Source organism: Amblyomma maculatum, chromosome 10 (genome assembly GCF_055883805.1).
Source record: "Amblyomma maculatum isolate TAMU_Amacu chromosome 10, ASM5588380v1, whole genome shotgun sequence".
In the NCBI taxonomy this organism is placed as follows: Eukaryota; Metazoa; Arthropoda; class Arachnida; order Ixodida; family Ixodidae; genus Amblyomma; species Amblyomma maculatum.
Window position 1 is genome coordinate 17,865,579 of NC_139353.1, and position 11,055 is coordinate 17,876,633.

The window sequence follows — 11,055 nt, forward strand, 5'->3', positions numbered from 1 at the left end:
GTGTGCCAGAATCAGAGTGATAAGGCCGCGTGCCGGTGGCTGCTAAAAAACAACAAATACAGCTAGTTTTGAAGGTCTCGCGGCACTATAGTATAAGCCATTTTTTAGCAATATCATAAGACGAACAAAGTCCTGCGCTAGTATTCATATTCTATTGGCTACCGAACCAAGCTGGCGATGGTGCTAGCATCGGGAATATAGCGACGCTGAAAGTATCACAAATAAAAAATTGTTTGGTAACCTGCAGCTGTGCTAACATATTCTGGTACTTTTAATGACCTCGAAATATTGAAATCAGAATCGTTAGCGCCGATAATGGCCAACATAAGTAGAGGAACTCGCCCGCGATATATGCATACAGGATGCATGAGGTAGGCAGAACACTCCCGCACGTTACTGGATTTCGCAGATAAATGTCGCTTTTCCTAGAAAATGCTACGTTTGTCGTTGCTGTCTGAGCCTTGGTTTTTGCGCCTATCAACCTACACTAGGCACAGCGCTCCTACAGCAACTGGTGTTCGTCAAAGTGAATGTCGCCGCATATTAGCCTATGTGAGCGACTGTAGAGAGTTTGTGCGTTTTACCTTATCAACGCAGCGGCTCTGCAGTCATTGAAAGTTCTTGTCCTGCTGCTACCGTCTGAACTAAGAATTATGTGTCGTAACCTTTTCATAAGTTCAGCAACCAATTGAGTTCACAACGCTTCCTGATCGTATGGTGCGCTTGGCGGTTAATGGTGTGTGTCATACTATTTAAGTTAACAGAAGCCATAAAAAAGAACGTTTAAGAGATATTTATTGATTGCTTTTACCCGGTCAGGACCAAAGAGCATATTGTATAGAAAATCTACCAGGCGGCATTGAAACGGTTTGGAATGTAAATTGGTAATGCTCTGGCAATGACTGTTACTCGGACTCCTTTCGTACACGTGATTTTTGTAAAATAAACTTGTTTTTCGCTTCACATTGTTTTTCCAGTGCCAAGATGACTACAAGTGCCGAATAAGAGACTGCAACGAAGCGCCGTATGAGTGTGAGTTTAAAAAAAAATTAATTGCCATCGCACAATGCTGTATACAGTTAGAGCAACACTCAAACATATGATGCTGACTAGAGATAATCTATTGACCATTAATTTGTGTTCATATTTCGCATCACCCTTCGACCAGTTTCAGCATTCCTTTTTCATTTTTTGATTTATATTTAGGGATTACTTTTATATTTCGTACCGTTGTGTAATACATTATGTCCGTATATTTTGCGCCAGTTGAATCATGTATACAACTTAACGATCCCTTCTCAACATATGTGCTCCTACGTTGGGTATATATGTGTGTATTTCGAATTAAATAAGCATGTAACATATGCCGATGGGCGCCAGCGTCACCCTATTAAAACGGTTCGATGTGCCAACCATGCAATAACGCTATATAGTGGCGATCTGGTGGCCGTATCTCACGATTTTTAAATTGAGATATGCAGCTGGGGCCCTTGTGTTTATTTTCACAACATAAATCAGGTAGCATCTGTTAAGAATTCGAACAAGCCGGGTAGCACCAAGACAGTAACTCCCACCGCGAAGTCCGTAGCAGCAAGGATGACACCCGCTACAATTCATTATTAATTTACACAGCGCGAACACGAAGACAAAGGACAAGATAAAAGAAAGCCAAAGTACAAGCGCTGACTCACAACTTTGTCCTTTGTCTTCGTGTTCGCGCTGTTTAAATTATTAATGAATAAGTACCAACTCGCCCAACAAAGTATCTTGGTAACCCGCTACAATTATATGCCCAGAAACGAAGCGTATGCGTATGCTTACCCTAAGGTGTTTGCTTACTGTCACATCAGATTTCGTAAAGTTCCTTTCTGCTGGGCAAAACAAACGCAGCGCTGGTTACGTTTTCAAAACATTTGGCGATTCTTGTCTTCCTCTCTCCGACACAGGCCTAATCCTTGAAAACGAGGAGACGAAGTGCGGCGGTTCGCAGGTAACCTTGGCATTCACGCCATTTCTTTGAGCGACTCCTCAGGCATCACAATGCTTAAACAAGACTGCTTGCACAAGGCTAGCTTGCTTAGCCTGTCACAATTTCCGATGCTCAAAACGCAGGGTCCCAGGTGTCCAACCAGCCAATACTGCGCCTACGGATCAGTCCAGCGAAAATGCGAGCAGTGTCCTTGCTACGGAATGCACCAGGCTTACTGTAAGTGCTACATTGCACAATTGCAACCTTTGAAATGCTGCAGAAGCTTTTGCGTAGATTTTCGTTGTATAACGACATCATTTATTTGCTCATCCCGTATAATTTGTTGTCGATGGCAAAAAGATCTTCAGATGGCAACGTTAATTAGTGTATATTTTAGTCTGATATGGTGTTCAACGCCCCAGCTGAAACTTAGTTCTGAGAGAGGCTGCAATAAAATGCTGCGAAATTTTAATTTCATTTCACGCTGAATGAAACCGCACAATGCATTCACTTTTCCACCACATCTAAGAACGCTACTATCTCGTGCAATTTGGCACTATAGAACTTGTTAGCCACTGTGCCACACACCTGGGTCACTAATAGGTCAGGAATTGAGAAATAATTATTTCTGAATATTACGCCTCACTACCGATGACAACAAGATCGTTTTGAGAGAGATAATTTTGTGATATTTCGACTGAAGCAGTACCGAGGTTGCCTTTGATTTATTTAATTGCCCTGAAAATAGCGCTTATTTTTTAAATACTATAGCGTTCGTCAGGAAGTTTAAATTTACGTATGTTTCATGTTTGTTTTTTTACGGGCAACCGATTGTTTCATGGGTGCTTCATGGAGTGCTGCCCGTACGCGTGCTACCAACCGTTGCGTTTAAAATGTTCAAGTTCATATTCCAGAAGGTTTCTAGTAATCTTAGCGTCACTGGAATTTGATGTGAGCAGAAATCACACCTTTGTTTCTAGCGATGCAAACCTTTGCAGTGCAAACAAATTTGGCCTGGGTTTCGTGTATGAGTGATGAGGGTATTTGTCGGCTTATTTCTACATACTTAATAGCAGACAGCTATAGTAGCTGGTGCACAGTTTTCAAACTGGCAATAGTCAAACTGATGTAGGTGCATTGAAGTAGTGTGATTCAACCATCGTGGCAAAAACAATGACAGTAATACTTCACGTCCGCTAAACATATCGCATTTGGTCTCCGGATGTCGGAATCTCCAATCTTTATTTTTTAATATTATTTCCAGGTGTTCTCAAACGGTCCGATCGCCTGTGCAGTCCGCACAGCATTGTGCGCGTCGATAACGTGACCGGGTACACCTGCGACTCTTGCGTGACGGCCGCTTCGGTTCTCACCGGTCCGCCTTCATCGCCCACTTAAAGGGAAAACAGTCGAAGTCAGAGTCTACATGTATTAGCCAATGCAAATATATTAGCGGACCTTCGAGTAGGCATTGACAACCTTAGCGTTGTTAACCATTGCTGGTATATGTTACTGAATGCCTGATGTATTATAATGTGAGTTGACGCGGCGCGCCATTAATCTACTACTCTCCTACGAACAACATTGCAGGTAGCCAGAATGCAAGTGCCGTGTTCGGCTCCTTTGTCGTCTTTGCCTGTTGTCAAGAAAACTGCACCAGCTGTGAAAATAGTTCGCAAAACAAGCATAGGATATAGCTCACGATGCATAGTGGGAAGTGGGTATTTTTATATTCATTAAATAAACGTGCCCAGAAACCTCGTCTCTAATCTTTTTCAAATGTTGATTACGGCAAGCTGGCGAGTAGAGTTACCGGGTTGATTAATAGAAAATTTCTAATATGTCAGTTACATGGAGTGAACAATAGGCAAGGTAGGTGCAATTACAAATCCAATCTTCCATTAATCCCAATTTAGCTTATTTAAGCTCCAAAACAATATCCCGGGGATTGAGAAACACAAACTCAAATGGAATATATTCATTTTGGTGGTAAAAGAAAAGGAAACGTACAGAATCTTACTTGGGTTAGAAATTTCAGCGACTAGATCAGTTTGACTATTGGTGAGATTACATACAACCGAGCAGGAATTATGTAAAGTTGTCATTTGCCCAGACGCAATGATAATGCGGCTTTTTAGATTGGACTTCTGGCTACTGGAGTTGAGCCGCTATGAAGCGCACTAATGAAACCAATGGCTTCGGAAAAAAATTCACGGCAGCCAGAATGTTTTTTCCAGGTACTTATACCTTCTGTCCCGCCGCGGTGGTGCAGTGGTTAGGGCGCTCGACTACTGTTCCCAAGGATGCTGGATTGGATCCCGGCAGCGGCAAAAGCAATGCGCCCGTGTACTGTGCGGTGTCAGTGCACGTTAGACCCCAGATGGTCAAAATTTCCGGAGTCTTCCACTATGGCGCCTCACGTATAGCCCGAGTCGCTTTGGGAGGTTAAACCCCATAAATGAAGCCCTTACACCGTTTTACGCACCGCAATAGTTTTAAATATCTAACGAGAAGGCGAAGCCATTTCGCGCGTAATCGTTCACTATTTGCTTTCTCATTATGGAAAAGAAAAGGAACCAATAGGCATTTCTTCTTTGCACCGGGCATGTTTATTTTCACTCCTACCACGCCACAGAACGCGAGGTTACCAATCTACAATAACGCTTTAAACAAACCCAAAATTAAACAAAAAGCAAGGAATTTTCAATACCAACGGCATATGCGTAGTACATCATTTCACACACTGATATTTTGTACACACCGTTAAAAGCAGTGATGGGCACAAATTTTCAAGGTATTCTCACTGATCTCCTACTACAAGAATATAGAAGCTTAGCTGCAACTTGCTCACCACTGGACCAACGCTTACCTTGCCAGCAAAACTGAAAATGTATATTCGGTTCAGTTGAGATGTCATTGAACAAAAAAAGGTCACCGCTTCAATGCACTCGACGAAGGCCATGCACATCTCGGCCGTCCACTTAACAAATTACCTTAACAAATTAAGTTCGTAACTTAACAAAGTTAGGATCTTTAAAACAATGTGGCAGCGTCTTGAAAAATGTGCAGCACACGAGCAGATTTTACTCTGGAAAGATATAGACGATTGATAGCACCCCTTAAAGTGCTTCCCCATCTTATGAGCGCGTCACCACTCGACAGGCGATTTTGGCAATAAAACAAATGTGACAAGCGTCTAATCGTTTACAACACAAAACGAACTGAGTGTTCCCAATCCTTATTAGATGCAGCCTTTCAGTTGAAGGAAAATGTTTAAAGAGTGCACTCACTTCCCAAGGATGACATACCATTTTAAAGATAACAGTTCATACTTATATACTCGTAATTCAACACAGGTCAATAGGCAAACATCACAAAGCATGTATGCAGTTATTTTATTCTCTTATGTAAACTTTCACTGGGCAGATAACTAATAAGAATTGGGAGAACAGCAAAGATATCCTAATAAAAACTCTGTTGACGCACAGTCCATCACTATTCTGAAAGTTGTTACAGTGGAAGCAAAACGAGGATGTGAATGAAGACATTACAAAGCTAACATAATCTGTGAACTAAAACATCGAAGGCGAACGACCTGCCCCGCACTTACAAACCGTCCTGTGGAGCCCACGTATTAGTCCTGATGTTTCAACAGGGGCCGTAGGTACTGCAAGGTTCTATTAGTAGCAGCTTTTTTTAACAGCTTTTGAGCAGCACTTCTCACTAACTCTCCCGTGAAAAGCGACTGCAAGGTGGTTGGTGGCGCCGGCGAGCAGCGAGACACATTTCTGGGATGCATGTACTCGCCCGCGAGGCACTCATATGTGTTGCCGAATTGCCACGTGCTTCGGAGCACGTCGTTGCACCGGCTGGCAGTGGCATTTCGCTCACAGCCACTCGCGCAGATGGCAAGGAAAAAAAGTTGCCGCTCGTTGAACGCCTCCAGTGATCCAGGTAGCAACTGAGTGCGATCGTCGTTGTCTACTTCAAGCTCTTGCAGCAGAACTTGAATTGCTCGAGCTGAAGGATTAGAGTTGTATCTGCAACCAGCTGGTGTCACTGGTATTTGAATCCACGGCATCCGGGGTCGTGGTGCGTGCTTAACTCTGAGCTTGATACCGGCTTGGGTCATTTGTTCGACGACTGCAAAGCCAAGACCGGCGTAGTTGAAAGCTCTTGGAAAATCGGGCGAAAACCAAGGTCGACTGAGTAAGGAGGTCGGAATTGTGACGTGACCACCTTCGACTATGGGCCGGGTAGAAAGAACGTGTTCTTTTGTAAGGACGGGCTGAATGGACTCGAGTGAGTCCAGCTCCTTTTGTTTATAGGCCATCAGTGCTTTGAGGTAAGACGTCAAAAAGGAATCATTGATGCTGAGTTCTGCGATATCAACAGTTGGTGCAGAGGTGGACAACTCCTCTTCGAGAAATTGTCTCGGGTCGAGTACTCGTATGGGCACATCGGCGGCGCCCAAGTTTCCTAAAATCCTCTTCAAGAACATGGCGGCTGCTCTCACACTGTCGGAGCTGATGTCCTGAGCCATGACGACCGCCAGGGGTGCAAGACCAGCGATGCCGTAAACAGCGTTAAAGCAGCGTTCTTCGGTGTCGGCATCGGATTCGCTCGGCATTCGAAAGCGGAAGTCTGTGAATGGTCCGAGCTGTCGTACTATCTCCCAGACGACGTACTGAGTGACCGACAATGGTGTCATTTCTCCGAAGATTCGGTTGAGGAACGCGGCCATGGATGGGCCCTTGACAGCGACCCTGTCCCAGAAGCGCCCCAAGTGGACCTTCCACTCGGGACGGTCAAGGATTCCGCGTTCGGTGAGGTTGAAGAACACCAACGTCTCATCATCCTTCTTCATTTTGGAGAACAGCCGGAGAACCACGTCCTCAGCATGCCAGACCGACCCGACCACAACTTTATTCCTAGCGGCAGTTATAAAGCCGAGTAGAGAAAATGCATTTGCCATGTAGTCGTCGTACGTCTGGTTTTTAATAAGCACCAGGCGCTGCAAGGTCCATTCACCGAGCGCTAGTCGACGGCGTATGGCGAGCAGCCGTTTTTCGACCGCCAGCTCGAACAGAGTGTTGATGTTGTAACGAACGGCTAGCTTCAAGACTAGGCCTAGAGGTTCGGCGAAGGCATAGTCCTTGGCGATGTCAATCTTCTGCTTCCGCAAGAACTGCAAAAGAGGGCCTACGTCCTTCACTTGTTTTCTGACGACGGCCAAACATCCCTGGTAGAGGGAAGCAGAGCTCTGAAGATGCGTTGGCGCTCCATATTCAAGCGCCCAGTTAGCAAGTACAGCACGTACTCTAGTGAGGATGCGCTCGCGGGGATCCCTGGACGACGGAGACGTGACCGTGAGGTCGGCAGCACCACAAGAGAAAAGGTAGAAGTCGTCACACGGATCGGTACCCATGTCGATAGAAGCTGCGATGTGGTCGGCCAGCTTGATGCATCCGGGAGTGAGGCAGACACGCATCGGCAGCAGCCAATTGAAGACGCCTGCGCCGAAGTAGAATGCGGCGCATGAACCGGAGGCGGCTGCCATCAGGAAGCACAGAACGCAGGTGACGTTCCAGGGGCATGACGGCCGGATTACGGTTATCCCCGATGCGAGATTTTGCTGTGAAACATTTGTAACATATCCCGTTAGCATCATGCTTAGATTCCCGGCAGCAATATTGCCGGAAACTCTAACTGAATTCAGAATTTATTGTATAATTTTAATCTAGTTTATCTCCATAGATTCAAGCCTTTGATCGCCTTGGGATCAAGGCGATAACAAAAGTTAATGCATTGGGAGTGTCACATAATTTTTATTGACAGAGTTGAGCGCGAGAACCGAATTCACTGGAAAAAAAAAAACATTTCCAGTGAAGAGCCTCTATTCAGCTTTAGGCGTTGCATCCACAACGGCACTGGGATGCGGTAACGAATAATTAAATTTATTACTCTTATCAATGCGGTGTAGTGCATTTTGTGATTACCACAATGGAAACTGTACTTTCTGAATGAAATCGCCTAAATATTACACCTGTGAAGGAATAAAACTGTACCACAAAATACAAAACACGCATCATTTTCATAAGAGGGTGTAAGCCAGTAAGAAAAAGTGCCCTTTTGCACTGCAGGAACACTGCTTATATCGGCTGGGTTCGTGATATATTGGCCACAGGTAGCGGGGTACGTTAGTTCAATAGGCTTCCTAACATATAGCTATAACTTACCGAGTTCCATGAAACACGGTATGTGCTCTGTGAATACATTTTAAATTCACCGTTGGAACGTTACGTACGACTAAGAAAAGCGTCAAAGGTTAAGAAATAGCACGTCCAGAAATCACAAAAATAAAAGTGCAGCTCGGCGCAAAACAGCGTTAGTAAAAGCGTTAGGCTGAAGTTGCGGCACGAAAGTAGAATAGAGCTGCGTCCCAAATGCGCATAGCTGCGGAACTTCGTAGGCCCAATAAACCGCGGTAGCAAGAAAAGAAATATATAAGCTTTAGCTCCAATTTCAATAGCGCAAGATGCTACAATTCCTTTTAAAGCTGATGACTATTAACGAGATGAGAGTGTAATCAAGATTATATTCAAAATTAGGAATAGACTGCTAAAATGGCGAGAATTGGGCCTAGTTGGTTATTCATATTGGTTTCACCGCGCTAACACATTGAACGACAGAAAAGACAAACACCACGGAGACCAGTTGTTAGTTCGCGCTCCGTGGTGTTTGTCTTTTCTGTCGTTCAATGTGTTAGCGCGGTGAAACCAATAGGAATAGACTGTTGCCCACAGCGTCTTAACGGAGCACTTATAGAAAAGCGCGTAAAAAAAAAAAAAATACGTGCTATCGTAGAGAACAACGGAATACGGTTTTTGTGTTTTCATGGTTGTCCTTTTTTGTGTGTGTGTGTCCAGACACGGCGTCGCCCAGAATGGCCTACATCACCAGTAAGCCGGGAGGGATGACACATTAAGGAAATGAAGGAAGACAAAATAAAACGTTGCAAGCTACGACTCTAGAATAGGTACACCCTAATCTATTTGACTGCACTGCCTGATTTGAGTATTTATTTTGTTATCTTTGTAACTAGCTCAAGCGACTTAAGTCGAAACCCGCCAATCACAGGGTGTAAGCAGCGCGGCCACGCCCCCATGAATCATCAGCGCTGCCTTTCAAGCTGCTTGGAGCGGTCAGCACTGCTTGTTGTAGCCAGCCAATCCTGGTGGCACAGGTGACAGTAGTCAGAAGAAGACGCAAAAAAAGAAAGATATTCCAAACGGAGCCATAATATAAACCCACCACCTACGTAATTTACGGGTTTGTCTCAGAGGCAGGCTTCACTTTAGAAAAAGACCGGTTTAAAGACAGTGCTGCAAGTACGCCCTGTCCAAAAAGCATTCCTGGAAAATTAATCAAGTGAGAACAAATACTGGTGTGTCCAAAGGGCTTAAAACCAATCTCATGATTACCGACAGCACCGGCGCGCAAAGCATTGTGTTTGGCGGAATGGCGTGGTAAACATTAAACCCAGTGACCCCCCACCAATTACCCTACTGAACTATTAAAGGAATGACAGATTACTTTCCTATCTACCACAAGATAGATGCGCAAAGCATTTGGTAAAAGTCGCAAAATACCAATACAATAAGGTACTACAGCGTTGCTTGCTGGCAACCTCCGTCAAGCGCTACCTAACTAAACGGTTCAATGCTTTCATTATGGACACCAGTTATAGGTTATTGGCTCCTGATTTGAATACGAGGTCTACAGAAGCTTTAAAAAAACTGTTCCACTCACCGATGCTGCTTGCGAAATTAGCGCAGCTGAGCGGCCGTGACTCAACACCCTGCTCTTCGGTGGCATGAGTGCTTCTTCCCCTGAGAACACAATTAGAGCGTGCGCCCACTGTCGCTTTCTTCTTCCTCGGTAATAAATATCAGTGGAAGCCAAGGGGAGAAGCTGCCCGGACGGTCATTATTTGGACATTTAAGGATGGCTTCAAGTTTCATGTGATCAAATAACGTTACAGTTCATTCAGTAGCGAAAGTATATAATCGTATGGTCTTCTGTGCCTATTTTTTAGCTGTTTAATTCTTTGAACCGACGTCATAAAAGAGACAAGGCGGTAATGTCCTGTCGGCTGGGGCGGCCGTGAAGAATGGAGCCGGGAGTCAGTCGTGAGTTCCCACGACAAGCGAGAGGACGAATCTGACATTTATTGAGCGAACACACGTGTCCATGTGCTCGGTTCACGTGACCAGACGTATCAAATAAATACACAGAAACCAATATATAGGTAAAATACAATCCTGAAAAGCGAAACATGAACTTAATGAAACCGAAACCGAAAAACAGAAGTCACGATATAACAGGTAATCTTGCGGGTGACATAAATAGATTTTAAGTGTTCCTGCGTTATGAGCAACGATTTTAAAAAGCCCTAGACATACTGGAACGTAATCGAAAACATGGTAGAATAGAGAAAAAAGAGGTGTGCATCGGAGAAAGGAGGGTGCAGTTAACCTAGGTCAATTCCTCCTCGCGGGTATGTGCGATGAACCAAGGAAGGAGAGCAGCATCTGAGCGTAAAGGAGGGGACGAAGTAGAGTTCAGATTGTATGTAAGAAAGCCAGATACCTTCCGCATCTGCGATTTCGTCTTCTCAAAATCAACATGTTATATTGGGTGGATGAAGGCATTTTGTCTTTACCCGTTCTGAATACAGGTAGTGGCTAATGGCACTGGCCTTTATATCTTATCTATATCTATATAGCGTGCACTTGCGCACAATGGGGTAGCTGACAACATTATGCTAATTATGCTTGAGACCGTACAGGTACAGATAAGGAATGAGTGAACAAGTTAGGTGGAAACTGCATGCACGTAAAAGTGTACCCGCAAGGGGAGTCGCAGATGGGAGTTATAAACGTTACCGCGTAACTTGAATGAAGGATGAGCTTAGGAGACCCAAAACTTCATTGAATCCTTTTACCGCGAAGGTTGTAGTAATGAGCATACCAGCTTCACATTTTATACTTAATTCAGCAGCACCAGACACCATTTCACCACTT

At 44.5% G+C, this 11,055-nt stretch overlaps 2 protein-coding genes across 2 annotated transcripts; one reads left to right on the forward strand and one right to left on the reverse strand.

Moving 5' to 3' along the window:
- The first annotated feature begins 362 nt into the window (after nucleotides 1–362).
- Nucleotides 363–3,727, forward strand: LOC146175705 (uncharacterized). Its single transcript, XM_084581189.1, has 5 exons — nucleotides 363–371; nucleotides 978–1,032; nucleotides 1,947–1,990; nucleotides 2,113–2,206; nucleotides 3,234–3,727. Exons 1-5 carry the CDS (start codon nucleotides 363–365, stop codon nucleotides 3,365–3,367), a joined length of 336 nt encoding a protein of 111 aa, XP_084437315.1. The 3' UTR covers nucleotides 3,368–3,727.
- Nucleotides 3,728–5,603: 1,876 nt separating this feature from the next.
- On the reverse strand, nucleotides 5,604–7,640 carry LOC146175706 (endothelin-converting enzyme 2-like). The gene has a single exon (XM_084581190.1). It carries the CDS (start codon nucleotides 7,638–7,640, stop codon nucleotides 5,604–5,606), a length of 2,037 nt encoding a protein of 678 aa, XP_084437316.1.
- Nucleotides 7,641–11,055: the final 3,415 nt, after the last annotated feature.